We start from the raw sequence: 20,922 nt of genomic DNA, 5'->3' as shown, positions 1-20,922 counted from the left end.
AATACCCGTTAGAGAATGAAAAAAAGCGTTACGAAAAAAGATACGTACACATTCCGAAAATAGAGGGTTATTTTAAAATAAATTTGGACTAACTGTGCATCTTTTTTTCATAGAATTATACCACTTTCAACTCGAGCAATTTTTCAATAGTCTGATCCTTCGCTTTTGATCAGTGGTATACAAACGATACTCGAGTGAATGTTTCAAAATATAGCTCAAAATCGATTATTCAACGAGCAATTAGAACTGTTTGGTGACCAAAGCTTTTGTGTTTGAAATTGAACGACTATTCGCCGAGCTGAATGGACGGCAAACAGAGCGTTTATTCATGAAATTTATTGATCGTCTTTCGTATATTTGAACATTCCTCGAATGATTTACCAAGAATAATAGAATCATTCTTCCAGATTTCAATTTGATCGGAATGCGTGACAAGAAAGCATCGATTCGTTAAATCTAAACGCTGCATTGCACAAGTAGTCCGCGAAACAAACAGTATCGATCGCTCAGGAGGAAGGATATCTTCTTAAAAAGTATCTGCTCGTTAAAAATCCAAGACCCTCCAGAACTCGGTAATAAAAAAAAAAACACGTAAACTCGCCACTCGAAGAAAGAAACGAGAACAAGTGGGCAGAAGAACGAACGCGACTCGCTGTACGCATTAATAAGCGTATCCGATAATTGGTGATCCCGCGGTCACGAGAGGATCCAATTGTGATCGTTGAATCCTGGTGAATAAGCTCGTCTCGATCTGGGCAGATAAACACCGTGTAAGGCTGCGTTTACATCGCAGCTTTGATATTAGCGTCGTCAAAAGGTATATACTTCACATTAATCGTACTGGGATCCGGTCAAATGACTGAATTTAAAATCCTGCGTTTTTCTTTCGTTCCTTTAACTTCATATCAATTCCTATATTATCTGATTAATCAATTTTTCAATTTTGGCCTTTCCTTTTGCTTCTGCTTCCACTAAAAAAAAATTGATCGTCTAACTTGTTCACTTTTATTCTGTAGCCAGTTATTTGACTGGTTACGGTAGGAAATGTGCCGGTACGATTAGTGTTAAGATAGGGTTCTTTGATGAATTTACAATGGTGCTGCGATAATCGCATGCTTCGGTTGGTAGAGCAGATCTAATAAACACCTTGCCAATTAATTTTTCTACGATCCTTAAGCTGCGTTTATACCGCAGCCACGATACTCACTACAAGAATGCTGATCATAACGTCGCTAAAACCTATTTAAGATAGTTTTCTTTGGTGCATTTACAATAGAGCTGCAAGAATTCCCAATAATTTCGAATAATTAATTCAAATAATTTTAGTTAGCCAGTCCATACAGAAAATCTGATAAACATCTTATTAATTGACTTTTCTACGTGCAACGCATCTATCGTTCGTCGATTAACTTTCATTCAACTCTTCTGGAGAATTTTTGAAAGTATTCGAAATCTTCGGCACAGGAAGCTAAAGTATGTACTGAACTTCTAGATACTAGAAAAAAAGAAACCTACGCAATGATCTCTTGTTATTCGAGTAATTAAATTATTTATTCGAAACATTGTATTCTGAATCCGAAAGCTTGATGATCACCAAAATGACAACTTTTATCCTCGAAGGATTGAAAGAAAAGCTACGTACAGTATACCGTGACGAATCGGATCATCAATCAAATTGAAACAAAAACACTCAAACTTTCATGATAAAAAATGAAAAAGAATTTTTTAATATTCCTTCTGCAAACAAGAAACAACCATTGAGAAATATAATTTTCGACACAACGACTCTACAAATACTGGCCTCCAATTTCGTTCCGAAATTATAATCGCCTCGGTCTACCCCATTTCTCCCCCTCGCAATGTAAACGCAGCCTAACGCAACTCAGACCGAGGGAGGCTCGAAAAGTTCCGTCGGTTCCCGTAATCATCAGCTTAATCACTATTCTCGTGGATCAACGTCGCCGGTGGATAATTAACGGACTCTCTCCACGCGGCGTGTGGACCGGTGTGCGTTTACATGACAATCGGTTAATCAAGACTTCCTTTGTGTCGGATTTCAATCGATACTATTACGCGTCCTCCGCGCAAAGGACAGTGTGGTAATGGTTTATAAATAGTGCGCGTGTGTCTTGTCGATCCGGTTTACGCAACTGGTCTCAGCCGGTGCTCGCGATCGAGTAGCGGGTCCTGCCGGACCAATACGACCCGCCGCTTTCGATGTTATTCGGATAAGAAGGGGGTGAATTCCAGTTACGGAGGGAACTCTCGCGGAAAGACAAATTGTTTTCGCATGGATACCATTCAATTCTTCGGTTGAACATTCCGGCTGTCGATAGAAGCGAGATCAAAGCTTTCCGCTAGACTGGAATTATTAGCTACCAAGATCATGAGGATTCTTATAAAAATTTCAATATAGTTTTCGTAAAATAATTTAAAAATAATTTTAACAACAAATCGCACGAACTTTTTCTGGTACATAATAGTACATAGATTGCTATAGAAGTTTCGGGAATTTATGTTCTTTGCGTGAACCTTACTGTCTTAAGATTACAAAGTGCTGCAGAACACAATTGAAAATGTAGTAATGTTAAAAGAGAATATTTTGAAAAACGATGAAACCATTAGTTCAAACTTCTTTGTGACTCTTCTCATACTTTCCTGAAACTTTTACAGCAACACATGTACATTGATATTGTGCTGTCCAATGAATAATAAGATTCTTCTCGCGAAATAATTGTTACCATAAGCATATTTCTATGTACACCTACGAGTTAACTTCTGACAAGAGAAGTTGGCGAATTCGGAAATTAAAAAAATTATAAAATTTTGTGTAAGTCAAGCATAATAGTTTGCAATTTTTTTTGTGCCGAATTTCACTTTGAGGGGTTGTAACCACCCCTTGAAAAACATGCAAATGTTTCTTTTCTATGGATTATTTTAAGAACAATAAGAGATAGCGAAACAACGTTGAAATAAAAACTGCATTGTTCTTTCACGACTATAAAATGGCAAAATAAAATTTTTCAGGGAGTTCAGATTTTCCAAAATACACCACCACCAAGACTTTGTCAAAAATTTTACTTTTATTCTCCCCTTTGAAAGTGCATTCATTTAATTTACTGTGATTTTTTGCACGTTTTCTACACTGTGAGATTGACGTGTACTCTTTGATAGTTGCTTTTGTCTCTTGTCGATTCTTTTGTCATTCTACCTTAACCCTTTGCGCTCAGAACATTGTTTACTAAAAACATTCGATGTTTCTGATAAAATGTAGACGACACTTTTCCAAACTAAATGAGAAATCACGTGGAAATTGCGAAACAAAGCTATTTCATTTCAATATTTTATATATCGGTACATCGTGCGACTCTCAATATTGAATATCAAAGTTTATAATATTGTGGCATCAGATTCAGCGATGACTAATAATTCCTGTCTTTTCGAAACGTTCAAGCTTTAGAAACTTGGTTCTGTTAGAAATCTTTTCTTAGGATTTGTAGCTTTTCCTTTGTAAATCAGAAACACTGTTTTTTGTACTCCTAAAATAAAGAAATATTTTTTATAGTTAATTGTAATTATACCGAATTTCTATTTGAAAAATACTTTCAGGTCGAACCTCGTCTATGAGAAATTTATCGTCAGAATTTCCAGCAACACGATCATTATTCAAAATAGCGGATTTAGCGAGCCTATCTCCATATTCATGAAACCGTAGGGCAACTTCAAACTTTAAGGTAGCGCGAGCGTTTTTGCGGAACCATAAGTCATCAGGTCTGAAAATGATCCACTGTATCTTTGGTATCGTGGTCACATGAAAATGGATTCCGCGGTGTAACATCACGGACCCGGAAACAACGTATCTCTCATTTTTGAGTTAATTCCTTGGGGTTGATCGATGAGTTTCCGTGACCGGCGTCGTTTCCTTCACCCGGCGAACCTTGTAATCGTCGGTCGGGAAACCGGGAATTTAGACGATGCGCAAAAACGAGGAAACGTATATCTAAACATACAGGGTGTCCTTAAACTCATGACGCAACCAGTAAAGGAATTATTTTACATGAGAAACTAAACAGAACAATAATTCTGTATATAATAAGTATTGCATTTTCCAGATAATCACGTTGGAGAATATTTACTAACAAACAGTTAAATGTTATTTAAATGAAAATAAATGAATATTTATTAAATATATCATTATTCCACCGTTTGCGAATATTAGTCCGTTCGTATTGAGTAGACCTTTGATCTCAATTATCAACCTTTTGCACTTAGAAGTTTTTAACTAGAAATATTTAGCATTTGTTGATGAGATAAAGACGATATCTGTTGAAACTGACTTGAAGAGGATCGCACGTAAATTGAGGAACAAAGATATTTCATTTGAATATTTCTCATATTGATGCATTATACAAAGTTTCATATTGAATATCAAACTTTATAGTTTGACTGTGTCAAATCAAGTTACCGAGAGTCACCTCTCGAGTGCAAAGAGTTTAAAATATTCTCGTAAGAGATTATCGAGATATTTTAACTCTTTGCACTCGAGAGGTTTTGTAAAGATGTTTTGTCGATGTTTTTATAAAGATTTTCCTATGTAGATTCATTCTTTTACTAATTCTGCTTAAGAAACACCCTGTACATCGCTAGCTAAATTGCAGCAGGATGACTGGACAGTGTCCAAGAGAATATTCCTTAAACCATCGTCCTTCTTGCCTACGAAAGTGGCCAAGGGAACGAATATGAACACTTTGCTGTCGGGAGACTTGGCAGGTCCATAAAATGTGTCTTTTTATATTATTAACTATTTAAAATTAAATGTCTAATAAACCTTTTTGTAGTTTGTTGACCTTGCTTTTATATATAACCTTTTAAAACCTAGTTTAATCCTTTATTGACTGACAAACATAGATACCAACATATTTTATATTGCGACAATTTATGCGAATGTAAAAAGTAAGTTCAACACTAAAACTACCGAGCAGTTAAAACGACTTTTTGAAAGTTCTCTATAGAAACTCCAATAGTGTATTTATTGAAACTTCAATTGATTGAAAATTCAATTTGCGTATTGTTAAATCAATTTCATTAATCATTTCTCAAAGAAACATGTGTTATCTTTTAATAATTGCAAAGGAAAGAAATCATATTTTCAAAATTGCCCAAGCATAACATCAAGAAAATAACGTTCGCCAAGATTTTGGTATTTTCATCAATAAAATTTTGATACTGAAGACATCGCTGATGCGCCAAGCGTATGACTTTGTGAATTTGCTGGGATTTGCCCGCTATAGATGTAAGACGCGCGAAAAACAGCTCGACAACGAGGTGTTAATCACATAACAACAGGCTTTTATATCTATTCCTTATTACCGTTTCATTTTGATCAATTCATTCTTCCATTTTTATTTTCATTTGCACCGTTTCGTCAGTCCTGCGACGATTGTTTTCGATTGGCGAACGCGACCCATAGATGGATTATCGCGCGGCGGGAATATTGAACGCAAACAGGTTGCAGCAACAATTAAATCGGTGAAACCGCGACCGTCGATTTCCGCGGGCGCCCAGATTGCCGCGGCTGCCGCTGGAAACGAGAAAATCCGTTGTCGAGCACGATAGTTTGTTTCCAATCCGTAGATTTCCCCTATTCAAACCGACATTCCGTTGCGTTCTGTTCTACCAGCATTCTCTACGTTTCTCACTGGCTTTCTATTGTTCGTTCTCTTGCCTTTTCGTGTTCATGGTTTTCCCTAGTTATGGGGTAGGCGTTTACTTCATTGAGACGTATTGCGCTATGCATTTCAACGAATTTCGCCTTTTCGATTAATATCTGAATTGAGGGAAATAATCGGAACGTTTAATGAATAATTAATGGATATTAAATTTCATAATCGTTTGGTTATTTGGTACAAGTTTATAAGAATGTATCTTATTTTTATGCTTTTAAAAGTTTCATCTCTAAATTAATGTGTTTTAGAACGTATGGAAATGCTAATGCTATTTTTGAAGATTTGATTTCCAAATTATCTACTTTCTCTATTTTCTCCGGTTTCCAAATTATCTACTTTTAAAACTACAAAAACTCAATTCTCTATTTTCAAAGTTCCAACTTCCAAATTATCTATTTTAAAACGTATAGACGATATAATTTCCAAAGTCCATACGAGTAGACACCTATATTTCTAGCAACAATGCATAAACATACGAAATATGCAATAAATATCGCTACTTCTACTGTTAAACGTGTATCAAATCCATTCATATAAAGTTATTATTTCTTTCAACGGAGTTATTTCATAAAAACTCGTGCAAAGTAATTATCGTCCACTCTGCACCAATACGGCTGATGTCCGGAATCCGGAAAAAGATCGAATGAAAAAATTTCTAATTAAAAACGTTCGCTAGTGGACACGTGTCCTAGTTGATAGCCATTAATTACGTTGCCGATTAATGTCCAGTTTCTGATTTTCAATAAAGATATACGCGAATATTCTGCCAATGGAAAATACGCTTTCGTTCGCTGACGTGGCGAAGAAAAAAGTGTCTCGTGTAATTCTTTCGAATTTCGTGCTCGGGAAAACCGATTTTCCACTGTCTCGAGCGGGACATCCGTGACGAAAATCCGGGCAGGCGAAAAATCGGGGAAATGGAAGTCATTTGCTCGTCAAGGCAACAAGTGAGTCGATCCAGACGGGAATTTGGAGAGGAAATCTGGCGAGCTTAAAGACGGTGCTCGGGAAATGGCGACGAAAGTCTTCCAGCTCATCTATCGATATTCGTTTAATGCTTATTACCTTAATACCTTAAATATTATGAAATATTAATATTTCCGACAATATCGATTATAAAATCGAGCATAGTCTCGCCCATGTATAAGTTTAATTAAGTTCTAATCAAAAGATTAACACGATTTTAACCATTATTCTAAGTTTATCTCTCGTTTAATATTTATACTCTCAAAATCATTTTTGAAAAGTAAATCGCTTATCTATACTGTGAAATAAAACATAGGCTCACACAGAAATCGCTCTAATTAAATTCTAAGTTAAAAATGAATATAGTTTTAGAAATTATACTGAAAGAAGGAATACATAGAAGAATATCGTACCGAACGATAATGAGTCTTTTGAGAATTTTATCCGAACTGATTAATGAAACAACTGTGGAAAAATTGTCCCAGGTATAAAAATCATTTAAACTTAACAAGCGTTTGTTACATGAGATTACAATTGTCAAAAAAAATGTTTACTTCTGCATCGAACGTTTGCCCTGTCATACGTGAAATTTGTTGCGTACCATCAACCAATAGTCGTTAAAATTGATCAAAAGGAAAATACAAACGCCGCCTACGAGATTCAGGTAGAAAAGAATCGAGAGAGACCAGTTTGCTGTGGTACGTCAAACGGAGAGGAAAAGTCCAATTTGCCGAGTAAAACTTTAACTTTTAACTAATTAAACTAAGCTAATAAGTACTTCTAAAGTCAAATTTAATTTATAAGTTCATGCATAACTTAATTTATAATTTAATTTATAATTCAATTGCTATGTTCAAAATTACAAATTTCAAAATGTACCATTTTTAAAGATAAAGTTACATGGGAATCAAAAATAATCTTTCACAAACGATAAAATCAGTATTTAATCTGAATTCATTTTCAACGAAGAACATTCCAGTGATCGTTGTGTTCAGTGTTCCACGTACGATTTCTAATAATTCCACCACCAGGGTGTTCAACTACCATCAATCGACAATTGTCCACACACGTTACACGCGTCTAAAGCCAATATTTTTCAAAATAAATCGAAAAAATGCAGTGAAGGACCGTTTAAGCGCGACCATCCGCGAAATTACCGCAAAAAAGGGTCATCGGTCTTTCGAGAATGAACTGAACGACAGCCCCGACTGCGAGTCTCCGAGATACATCATCGTTGGCGCCGATAAACGGCGAAGGTGACACGTCGCGACGGAACGCGAAAAATTTCTTTTTCAGGCACGTTACTCATCGCGCGAAGAGAACTTGGACTCCGAAGCTTCGAAGCGTGACCCTGGGGACAGCTTTTTGCGACGTTTCCAAATTTTTTTGTACAATTCTTTAGAGCCGTGGTTTCTAAACTGAATATTACCACACCCTCCATTAAAAGATCTAAGTTTAGCGCCTTTCCTTTATTTCATCAAGCAATACAGACACATTTTTAACTGGTAAAATATGTGTTAACTACTTCAGACCCAGCGCACCTTATAATGTACACTGTTTTACTACTCCAATATCTGATGAAATATTAAAACTATGACAGGCAATCATATATACAACTTTACTTTGAGCTTATTTAAATAAAAAAAGTACACTGCCATTAATTTGTTCGAAATAATGTCAATGATGGTGCATTGAATGACGGTCCATTGTTATTAGATATGTGAACATAATGTTGTATATTTTTGTACAAAAATGAGGTCTAATGGAGTTAATGCAAACAATGAGAAAAAGGTAGATTACATTTCTTTTATAAATTTCGTGTCACCTTTTGCATTAGTTCCCAGTTCGAAAATCGCTGGTTTAGAGCGTGGACGGAGAAATAGGTTTGAATTTCGAATTTCGTCGATCGTTGAGTATCGGCAAATGTCGTAATCTTCGCGAAGATTCACGTGGGAACGTCGTCCGCGAGAACGTGGCTGTTAAACGAACGTCCAGCGATCGATGCTCAAACATTTGCGTATCCGACGAGCGGCAAACACGTCTCGGGTTACGATTCGTGGATCCGAGAGTCGATCGCAGTAACGATCGCTGGTGTAGTGGCCGGCGTGAAGAGCACCGGCTCGCGTTTCATCGTCCGCGAATAAAGGATAACGATGATGTGGGCGGGAAACATCTGTGAAGTGGTCACGAGGCGGAAAAGCGTTGGCATTCGGTGGAGATCAACGATGTCTCGGTCAAGTTGGGGTTTCTGAAATTTGATTTTTGGTATATTTGAAGTTTCAGTTTAAAATTTCGGATTTTTTGCGAGTATGGGTTTCTAGAATTCGGATTTTAGGGACTAGGGGTTTCTAGAATTCGAATTTTAGTGGGTATGGGTCTCTGGAATTCAATTTTTTGGTAGATTTGAAGTTTCACTTTGAAATTTAAGATTTCAGTAGGTCTAACAGGTTAAGTTCGGGTTTCTATAACTAAGGTTTTAATTAGATTTTCATTTAGAAGTTAGTTAGGTCTGGATTCCTAGAATTGTTTTTAATTAGGTTTTAATATTTAGTTTGAAATTTAGGACTTAGATCTAATAAGTTAGATTTAGGTTTCTAGAATTTAGTTTTGATTTTGATTAGAATCTTCAAGATTGAAATTTAGGATTTAATTAAGTCCGGATTTATAGTTTTCAATTAGATTTGAGTTTTCAGTTTGAAACTTGGGATTTAACAGACCAAACAATTAAAAGATCAAAGTCTTTCGAGGTAGGTTACATTGATTTAACAAGAAGAAATTACCGAAAACCTACGAGGATCTACACAGCCCTTCACCAAAGGTGGAACGTTTCTTCTATTGAAATCGAGTAAAGCTGCCCCGAAAAGGACTCCGAATTCATTATCCTTCATTCGAAGAAAGATTTCCTTTGATACGCGAGCAGTTAGTTCCGCGCGAGCAAGAATTCCCATGAATTTCTAAACAGACGCCGATGTTCGAATCCTGATACCTCTGGGATGATCGATTGCACGTGACAGACTTCCACTTCGATCTGAATAAAGCATGAGGAGTGGGCAATCCTGCAAAGAGGACAGAGAAAAGAAATTCTAATATCGAATGGCCGCCTGCAATACTAGTTGTATTGGGAAAAACGTTATTTTTGCTAATTATATCGATCATAGGAAGAGCATAATTAAAAAATGTCGAATGTATCGCAACACAGTATTGATTAACGCACAAATAAAGAATGTTTAAATATGACTCAGCACATCATTAGATCACTACTAAATAATTACAGTTTCAGAGCTTCGACTCGTGAAGATTAAATCTTAGTATAGACTTTACATTATCCATTACTAAAGCACTTTTCATTACTTCATCTTCGTTCTACATAATTAAACATTCCTTTGTAACCCCATATTATACGAACAAAGTTTCGTAACAATTCTCCTTTGAAACTTTCAATTACTCAAGATTGCAATTATCTTTGCATCAACCTTGTAACATGTATATGAATAATAAATAAATAAAATTTATATTTAGTCACATTCGATAAATGAGTACAATACATATCTAATTCTAAATATCAAAGAATTGGAGAAAAATATATGTGAAGCTATTACTTGCAACCCTGTACATGTGTGTGCAAATACCGCATTAATATCAAATCAATCACCTAATCTAAATGAAAAAGGCATGCAGATTGACTCACAATTCAATTTCCATATGAGTAAATTACTTTCTTCAGTTACTTATTAAAGAGACATCTGTTATTTTATCAGTTGTAAAAGAAAAATTCAATAATATGTCATTTTAATCCATCTAGTAACTCTAATTTATTAAACGCTGGCTCGTTTCACCATTATCATATTGTATATCAACGAAAACCTTCCATTTCTTCTTATTTCAAGAAACTAGCAAAACGTAAATATTAACACTAAAACTACCGAATGATTCAAAATGACCCATTCGTGATTTCTTCTTTTACAATTGTTGAAAAGATAACAAATGCTTCTTTGAGAAAGTATTGAGGAAATTGATTTAGTAACACACAAAGTGAATTATAATCGAAATCCGAATAGATATACTCTTAGAGTTTCTGTAGACAAACTTTAAAAAGTCAACTTGACTGCTCAGTAGTTTAGTGCTAAATGCTTCCCAATGAACCAAACATTCCTCTTCTGATTTGCTGCTCATACATCACGCGAGTGTTGAGTGTAGAGTTCGTACGAAGTCTGTTTCTCGAGGATATCGGATATTTCCATGCGGTTTCCACGAATTTCGCGTACTCGCCGATGAGGAAGAAACTGGGGCAGACTGGGGGTCGTACCGACAAAAAAAGATTATCGGCAGGAGACGTTGCTAGAAGCTCGGTCTGGGGTCCGGAGCTTTTTAAAGACCGCCTCGAGAGTAGTTTGATATCGGATTTATCTGCCGGGGGTCGGCTCGTTCTTGCGGGATCGAGATTATCGGATGAACAACCCAGAGGGGATCTTATTACTCGGTCACCTTCGTAATGAGTCTTCGTCGCCCAAACGATGTCTGTCGCGAATAATCAATCCGTATTCGTGGAAGCTGCATCTTTGTAGCTCTGCCAGGTGATTTCTGTTATTTTCTTTGGATTCTTTGATTTTGTTAAGAGGTGTAGTTCGACATTAGATTAACTTCGAATTGACATTAGAAATGGTTCATGAGGTATATGCTACGCGGTGAAAATTTTATATTCTCGATATTTCATAATGTCTTGAGTACTTTCGGTTTCTTTCTTGTTTCTTCTCTTTTTCTTCTCTTTTCCTTTTCTTCTTTGTTTCATTTCTTCCCATTCTCTTCCTTCTCCTTTTCTTCTTTTGTCTTTTCGTTTTCCTTTTTATACTCTCTTTCTTCCTTTTCCTTTTCTTTTTCTTTCCTTTTAATTTTTTTACCACTTTTCCTGACAAAGAAACCCGGAATGCTTAACAAGACAATCGAAACACTTCCATAATTCAAGAACCTTATTTTCCATACTTCCTACATTCCTCCAAATTCTTCTTTTTTTGACGGCTTGCCTTCAAAGAGCTTGCCAGACTGAAATTTGGAATGTTAGATGAGACAAGATAAATACTGCCACGAGGCGGGAATCCTTACGACCCAGCCGCAAACTCGTAAACCAGAGACGCAAATTGGAAGGTTGAAGTTTCCCTTTGCAAGTCCCGCGATTCGGTAGACCGTGCGCGCGCACAGGCGAGTGCATTTTCATACCGTTAATAATTCTGCATGTTACACCTTGCTGCACTGCGAGTCTCGGCGTCATTTTTCGTGTAGACTTTCCGCACCGCAATGCATCATTTAGTAGGCTAGGGTGGTTCGTTCTCTCAGTTTTCGTTGCAGTTATGCACAGGAAATATAAACGTGATTTTGGATTCTCTAATCAATTTCAATGTTGTAAAGGCAAAGGACAAAGACAAAGGTTATGGCTTTGTAAAGAAAACAGAGTATTTTGAGACTCTGAAGAGAAAACATGTTATCGTACACCTAGCTTCATAATCCTGCTTTCATCCCTCGCACTTTGTCGCAATGTTTTTCAACGCATAATTTCATGCTTTAACGCAGCGACAAGTTGTTCATTTTCAGATGAGATATCTCCATAGTTCTTCATAAATAAAATTAGAGCATCCCAGATATTATGTAGTATTACATGAACCTTATACTTAGCTTTACATAACGAAGGCAATATTAGTAAAATTTGGAGAGAACGTTGGTTACATAAATAAGGTAAATTATTCTTCCTTGACTGGGATACAATGAAAGGACACGAGACAAATTGGGCAATTATATTTCGAAAAAGACAAGAACTCGTTCGAGCTATTGTTTGCCGGTGAACTCGTAACGCGGTTACCCGAAGTCTGCTCTCAGCAAGGTCAGCGCTAGCGTCCGTTAAATTACACGTGTGATTCAATCGAACCGTTCAAACAATCGATCCAGCTCGTGACATGCAGCGTGTCAGGGCACCTCAATTAAAAGTGTCGATTTTGAACCGTTGTTGACCGTTTGAGTGCCAGACGGCGCGATCGTACTTTTTCTGTGTAAATTTAAGTAAATTTAATTACTTTTTTCAATTTCCTTTGAGCTTTGGACTTTTGGAAAGAAAAACTTTTGAGCCTCGAGCATTCAAAGAGAGAAAATTTCGAGTTTGTAGTGTCAAAAATAAAAATTATCGAACATTGAATTCTCGAAAATAAAAATTCTTGAACTTTGAAATTTCATATAGAAAGACTTTAAAGAATTTTCGCAAGAAAAGTTCTCAAACTTTGAATTCTCAAGAATAAAAACTCCCGAGCTTTAAATTTTCAAAAAGCTCTCGAAATTCAGATTCTTGTAAAAAAACTCGTGCTTTGTATTTTCGCAAACAAAATTCTTTGTGTTTTAGATGTTCGCAAAGAAAGGCTTTCGAGTGCTGAATTCTCGGAAACAGAAGCATTCGAATATTAAATTCTCAAAAATAAAATCTCTCAACCTCGGAATTCCTAAAGATAGAAGCTTCCAAGCTTTTTTCGAAAAGGAACTTTTAAGCTTTCGAACTTTAATTTCGAATTTCTATAAAGATACGCGTAACACTCAAACGATCGGCAAGCAATAGCACAACAACATTTACACATTTTTTATATGTCCACGAATCTAGCAGAAGATCCTTTCGAGGACCGTGGATCCGATTGAAGGATCATTAATCGATCGACCGAGCAACAAGTTCACAGACGTCGCGATGGGACAGAAGACCGCCAGCGTGGGTAGTTGAAATCGGAACTCGGTGTTTCGGAACTTGGAACCGGAAACGAAGCCGCGACCATCTTGCGTCGTTTGCTGGCGGGTCTCTGCGGCCGCGACGGGACCATCGGAGGCGAGATGACCGAGGACGAGAGGCACGCGGAACCGGAAGCCACGGGAATCCCGGCGGACGCCGGCGAACGTCAAGTTTCCCTCTACCCTATCACGGTACGAGAATTACTCTGGAAATAAGATTAACCCTCGGTTGAACGGGGACGAATTTTTCTTTTATTTAGCACTGTTAATCTGTGGGGACGATTATCAAATGGATGACGAGATAACTCGTCGCGAATAATGAACGAAGGAATGAATAGTGTGTAGTCTAGGCAGTTTTCTTTATGTTGTTTTCTGTTGTAAAATGGAAAGAGAAACTTGTGGCACTTGCGTATTATACGGACTACTTCTGTCTCTTAACTGGAAATTGCATTTGTCAGTTAGTAATTACTTAATATTGAATATAGTAAATTTAATATTAAATTAATTGTAATATTAAATATTAAATGTTGAATATTAAATATAATAAAACAATATATTACAATATTACAATATATTATTTCCTTTATTGTTAAATAAATTATTAAATATAATAAAATAATGTATTACATGCTTGACTTATTACATTTGTTGCTGACAAATGACAATTGACACGAACTGGTCTTTCAAAACATGTATTTACATTTGCATAAACGTTCGCAGTTAAATGATAATTAACTTGATACCGGAGTGTTTTTCAGAATTGATAATTGCCGTTGACCTACAATCGCGAGCGAGGTAATTACATCGGGCTGCGACGAATAATTATAAGAACAGAGTTGTAATCGAATAAAAAGTTGTAATTTTAATCGTAATTAGCGACGGGAAAGCGGATTGCGTTTCGACCGACTTTCCCATCGTTTGTTTTGAAAATGGATGTCCAAATCAGAAAGTAACAAGTATACAAATTAAATAACTCGAGTAAAAAAGAAACATTTAATAATAGAAAGACGATGTAAAATTGTAACCAAAGTACTTCAAAACAACTTGAAAATTTTTATTTAAAATTCTGCATTTTCCTTCGCTCATTTAACTACATCAATTCCTATATTGTCCAATTAATCAGTTTTTCAATGTTTGTCTTTCCTTTCGTTTTTATTTCCACTAAAAAAAATTTGTCATTGAACTTGTTCATTTTATAGGCAATCATTCGACTGGTTACGGTAGGACTAAGTATATACAAAGTGCTTGTACAGTTACTGCTAACGAATTAACTGCCACTAACTCCGATCGGAGTGTGCTTTTTTAATATTAAAAAGATAATAAATTATTCTTCAAATTAAATAAAGGCATTAAATACTCCATTGCTACATTATTTTCAACAGAAAATAGTCAACCTGTTAACCCTTTACGCTCGTATATCGTGTTCAAGATGACAATACAAATTTGTTATAGAACGTTGCAAATTGTTTGAAAAAGCACCACACTTTAAAAGATTATAAAAATTCAATTTTATTATAATAATAATAAATAAAATAAATATAAAACGTTGAACTCTACCGCTGTAAATTACTTTAATTCATTTCCTTAAAAATGAATATAAATTTACACCGAACAGCATTGAAAATAAATCGAGTGCAAACGGTTAAGCCACTCTCAAAATGAACAGCTCGATATACTGACGCAACAAACGCAGTAATAGCTTAAGTTTTTGTATGTCCCGTCACAGGTGGAGGGAAGGAAGTGCGGTGACGAGACGAGGCACGAAGCGGGGGACAAAGACTCGTCGAAAACCGGCAAGAAGGAGAACCAAGCCCAGAGATTACAGCCGACCCAATCGTTGCCGCAACTGCAGCCTGCCGACACGCAAGCCGACAGGTGAGCACGCGATCCTCTTCCAACACGGCCTCGCGACTTTTCCGACGCGATATACGACCGCGGCCGCGCCCAGTTCGAACTCTGTGTGCGTCAAATGAAAGTACATTTTACATTAAGAAGGAAAATAAAAGATCTAAGAGATGTTATAGCATTTTTCATTTTCGATGGGATACTATAAAAATTAGTTGCAGTCGCTGTTAGATTACAAAACCATCTGGAGTGCTAAGGGTTAAAAGATGTTAAATTTAAACCATTGATGTAGTGTTTCTTCCACGATCACCAGCGTTCTGTTTCATCGTTAAAGGTTCCTTGAAGAAGAAAGGAGTTTTATCTCCATCGTTAATCCACGTTAACAACAACCCTGGTCATCGATAAAATCCCACCCCGTTACAATTCCAAAAAGACATCAACGGCATCCACGCTCCTTTCTGCCGCATTCGACTTTATAAAGCAAGCATTTAATTAACGTTGCGCGCTATGTAGAAATCTAGACACAGAATCACATCGAATTGTTCCTTTGTCTTCACTCGCCCGCGAGAATTACTCGAATTCGTGTACACCAGAGTTAATTAATTGAAAATGGAATCCAACAGCAGCTCTGTCGCTGGCAATAAATATTTTCCCCGAATGAAGAAGAATATTAAACTGGTTGCTGATTCCGTTCAAAAGTCGTATTCGTTGGAAATGGATCAGAATCCGCGATTCGCATATTATTATTCAGCACGAACGAAGAATTCCCTTTCGTCGACGCGGAAAAGGGTAGCGTTCCGATATGATCGACGGCAATAAAAGCGTGACGTCGCCGCTGGAATTCGGAAAGAGAAATATCACCGGCTCAACTCGACAACGACGAATCGCGCGTGTCAGAAACGATGCGTATCCGGCATCTTAAAGATTTACGACCGCGATCTGTCATTTTGAAACAAAAGGATAATAACTGAAAGTGGAAATCACGAGAATATGCGTAAAACGTATTGGTTTGGAAAGTATACTTTGTTTCGAATAGGAAGCGTATATATAAATATTATCACTTAGGGTATCGACTTCAGTTATAAATATTGATGAGTGAAATCATACAGCACGTTTCCGTATGAGTAAAATGTTGGTTGGACAGTGTAAAGTTTCAATCGTTTTTTTAATTTTTAAAGCAGTTTTAGTCAAATGAGTAAAGTCATAGAGTAAGTGTAAGATAATTCAGCTACATTTGTGTAGTTTCCAGTATTTTAACACGTTGGCTACCATAGGACTCACCGGTGCTACCTTCAGTAAAAAAATATTTACTCTGATAACATATGTTTCATTATCTTAAACTTCAATCAGAAAAGCAGGAAAACATTTACTATGGAAAAAGTACAGGATATAAGTTCCTTACATCTAGAAACTTGGTACCTCTTTTTAGTTTCATTTTCACAATACTTTATTTATAGGATTTGTTGGATTTAACGAAATATTGCAATAAAAGTTATTGTAATAGTGATAGAAAACGTGTTAATTAAACCACCTGACCACGGTTTCCGACAGATGGAAACGAAGACCAAAAATTGTTTCTAAGAGAAAAATTAGTCGTTCGCGGGTGCGAAACGTGTTGAATCGTCGTCGGCAGGTACACTCTGGGGGAGAATAACGGAAGAAGCGATGGGGCAGAGCGCAAATTCAATAACGGCCGACTGACAATTCCATTAGCACGCAATTTCCACGCTGTGCCGGCCTTTTGCAAGGTTTACGTTCCGCGCGGCAGCCCGGCAAAGGATCGCGACTCGCGGTTCAAAGGGAGTTCAACGGAGATGCACACTTTTTTTATTGTCCTTCGCGTGTTTCCCTTTTTTCCAAGAAATAGTACGCGTCGCATCGATGATAGAAGAGGAAAGAAAGAGGATCGACGCTGAACAGGGAAGCCGAGACCCAGTACACGCTAGCGTTCAAAATTCTTTTCTTCTTTGTTACACAAATCTTTATAAATTGAATGAGAAAATTTTGATAACCTTGCTAAAGCTTACGACCTCGCTTCTTTAACACGTCCATTATCATAAGAATGTTGAAAGTTCCATACAATATTACTTAATCTTATATAACAATGACGAATCTTATATGAACGCAATCGCTGCCAGCATGAACGATGTGATTCGATTTGTATTTTCAATTCATTTTGCTTTATATTAACACGTTCGCGTTGCTATGGTAATATTACCATGTATTTGGCGTATGGTACACTCTATCGTCGTTTTGGTTATATACGTTTATGTAAAATGCTTTAGTTGGTTTATTCACTATGTTCTAAATGAGTATAAATTACATGAATAACATATCACGTGAAACAATTGTAAGAAAAGCCACGGGCCACGGTATTTCAAATTAGACTGTGGTCACGAACGAGTTGAAATAGATTTGACACGTTGATTACTGGTAGAAAATATGAAAACTTGCCCCATACCTTAAGTAGCTATTATTTATAATACCAATTTGTTTGTTTTACCACATTTATACTTACAGGCTTACTTCGACAGTTTACTGTCATTTTGACAGCAGCTTGTAAACTTGCCATTAGGGTACAACAGTTTCGTTTAACTGCAATACCATAAGAATTAGTTTACTTCTCTAACTGTACACTAGTCACAGAAAAGCTAACATCTAGCAATATTAACTTGTTGACTGTAGAATTTAGCTCTAAAACTCTTTTATTGTGCACGCAATAAAATCAAACAATAAAATGTATATTCGTCAAACGCAACTCGAATGCACCTGTACTATATTCTAACGAAACATTAAAGCAAAACAAAGAAGAATTACACGTTTATCTGAAAAAACAAATAATTCATCGTTAAAAGAATTAATACAATTTTGACGTTTAAGATTATGTGTATACTCATCGAACACAGTTAACTGGTTAAAATGCAACGAAGACGCACGTGTCGACAATCTTAAACATTCTCCCAACCGCGAGTATATCCGAAACTGCCATTGAAATGGGATAGAAAGCTGAGATAAACAAAAATCCGCAGTCTGCTTGTAAACAGTTGCATTCCTCCTGCGACCCGATATTTGATTGAACCATGAGTGAATCGAGATTGAGCTTAAAGGAAGAACATTTCGTCGATAGGGGACAGAGAAATTCCAACGAAACAATTTCTCGTAAAAGGCACCGCGTTCTCGTCGATGTATGTTCGACCTCGTAAACCGCTGAAACTCCGTTGGAATTTGGCACACAAGAAGCCAGCGATAGAGATGCCCCCAAAGGCCGTGGCTGAAAGAATATCCTTTCAGTGACCTTTTCACCTATGACCTCCCTTTTGGCTCTGAGGCTCGATTACGCCGACCGGAAGCCTATCGCGCTAATGGGACACATCCGACACGCTGTCGGCGACAGGACGGCGGAAAGAGAGTAGTGGAAAGGAGTCTAAAGCTCGGGAAACCGGAAAATGGTCGATAGAAACGCAGCTTGTCTTCTGTCTGGCTGGGTAGCTATGTCCGATGGTTTAATGGTTTACTGTTTTCTATCGACGTTTAATGATTAATACGTTTGTCATCAGCTTCACATACGTGTGACGATCAATTTTATATCTCGCGTAAAGAGAATATTAGAAAAATATATATAAATCGATACATATCGACGTATTTAACATATCGTATTTTGTTTATTGTTTGGGTAACGATTTTGTTATTGTGATATACTCATATCTTACTTGTTTGTGCCTTTAATAAAAGTATCATTATTTATTGAGAAACCAACAGAAAATTAAATTAGTTTTATATGTGTTACGCGAATTATATTAACAATATGTACCTATCAAAGTTTGAAAACTCGAGGAATTTTTTTGCTAGCGTATTGTAGATTAGATATCTTATTGCCAATCAGGCTTAGTAACTAGCTATACTTTATCATTAAATATTCGTTATTTACTTATGATTCGACTAAAGCAAGTTTTTAAAAAATTCGAAACTTTTACTGGTTGAAATACAATAAATATTAAAATATAAAATACTTGTTATCTATCTACTAAAATCTTTTGGAATAATTAATTAAACAACATTCGTTTTGCACCTATTATCGATGAAATACTCAAATGATCCTAATTCCTTCTTATAGCTCAGAGAACTACTTGCATTCGAAGCTTGCACGAATGTAATAATCGTCACAGATCGTCGAGGATCGATTAGTCACCTCGAGAAATTAGGGTCTAGTGTATGTTCAAAGTTATCGATGAAATTTCACTCAAGAAAGACTACCCTTATTTACCTTGACTACATGTCTGATCGCGGGGGTGAATCTTTCGTTCACAGGGTGCCGCGTTTCCCTCGAATGTCTAATTACCTCAGGTAATCGATTTGCGGTGCATCTGCGCGCATCGACCCACGAAACCACCGGCCTGTCGGACACCTGTCCGTAAACTGGATGGATGTGTCGCGTAGATGGACATCCAAAAACAACGAACCAAGAAAGATTGGTTTACCTTTGTGAACTACACGAAAATGATCGTTTCAATCTAATATGATCTGATAAAATAATGACGAAAGTTTTTGAAATCGAACTTCGAAAGCATCTGTTTATCTTGTATTTTACTTTTGAACTCTTTATTAATTTGAAATGGGAAATATGAAATTTGGAAGGTTGAAATTTGAAAGATTGAAATGTGAATGATTAGAATTTGAAAGATTGAAATGTGAATGATTAGAATTTGAAAGGTTGAAATTTGAAGGATTGAAATGTAAATAGTTGAAATTTGAAAGATTGAAATTTAAAGGATTAAAATGTAAAAGGTTGAAATTTGAAAGGATGAAATTTGAAGGATTGCAATTTGAATATGTATTTTACTTTCATCATTGGAAAAAATACGAAACCGAAAGCTGCGAATTTTTTAAATTCCACATGTATCGCAAACACAATATTTATTTGCTACATTTGTTTACAATCATATGCCCTTAAATAAACCGCACCGTTGCACGTATCCGCAATCAGAATTTGTCAGAAATATTATACGCCATTTGCATATTTAGAGACGGCACGTTTGTTTCAAACCGATTAATCGACAATTCACGGTGCCCGACACGCTCGCTGCACACGCATAAAATCGGTATTATTCAGCCGGCATCTAATTATCGCGTAACAAAGGAGCGATTCACTTTTCAATGATGAAACGGTCAAGCCACGTCCGCTCGGGTGTATCCATTTGCGTATAAGTGCACGGCTGAATGCGACACCTGTTTCAGTCGCGGAACGCGCGCTCGAAGCACTTCGTTTGAAATTCGAGAGGTCGGGCACGCGAGCGAACATCGTTATTTAATATGGGCGGGGGCGGAAGTGGCGCGGAATCCAGAATAAATGCGACATCGAAGGCTGAAGCGTGGTTCGTCTAGTCAAAACCGAAAAATGTCGGTTCGTGTCGATTTATTCCTAAATAAACGCTTCTAACCGGCGGTCTTCATATTTTTTCAGGCTTTGTACAGCTTTGACTAACATACTGCAACATTATTTTAACCCTTTGTACTTAGTAGTCATCTCTGAAGAGAGATTTTAAATGCAACATTAAAATTTCCTAGTGCAAAGGGTTAGACTGTAGTAGACAGTGCACGTAAAGTTTCTTAATTGCATCGTTCATTAAAATTC

At 36.7% G+C, this 20,922-nt stretch overlaps 2 protein-coding genes across 8 annotated transcripts in view; one reads left to right on the top strand and one right to left on the bottom strand.

Moving 5' to 3' along the window:
- The window catches only part of LOC116428856 (sex-regulated protein janus-A), a 105,622-nt gene that overhangs the window by 31,345 nt on the left and 53,355 nt on the right, over positions 1–20,922 (bottom strand). Inside the window, exon 3 of one of the 3 annotated variants that reach the window (XM_076371917.1) lies at positions 9,555–9,748. The exons of the other annotated variants lie outside the window; for them this stretch is intronic. Coding sequence (XP_076228032.1) covers positions 9,570–9,748 — 179 coding nt within the window. The 3' untranslated portion in view covers positions 9,555–9,569. Of the gene's footprint in view, positions 1–9,554; positions 9,749–20,922 lie in introns of those variants that run through there. 3 annotated transcript variants of the gene reach the window in all.
- Positions 1–20,922, top strand: part of LOC116428855 (arrestin homolog) — a 78,769-nt gene that overhangs the window by 6,290 nt on the left and 51,557 nt on the right. For 3 of the 5 annotated variants that reach the window (XM_076371915.1, XM_076371912.1, XM_076371914.1), the window contains 2 exons: positions 13,327–13,637; positions 15,172–15,320. In XM_076371915.1, coding sequence (XP_076228030.1) covers positions 13,548–13,637; positions 15,172–15,320 — 239 coding nt within the window. In that variant the 5' untranslated portion in view covers positions 13,327–13,547. The remainder of the gene's footprint in view (positions 1–13,326; positions 13,638–15,171; positions 15,321–20,922) is intronic. The other 2 variants (XM_031981017.2, XM_076371913.1) reach the window with 1 other exon arrangement.

The sequence above is a fragment of the Nomia melanderi genome, chromosome 11 (genome assembly GCF_051020985.1).
Source record: "Nomia melanderi isolate GNS246 chromosome 11, iyNomMela1, whole genome shotgun sequence".
Taxonomy (NCBI): Eukaryota; Metazoa; Arthropoda; class Insecta; order Hymenoptera; family Halictidae; genus Nomia; species Nomia melanderi.
Note: the sequence above shows the minus strand (reverse complement) of the source record. Positions and strands in the feature narration are given on the sequence as shown.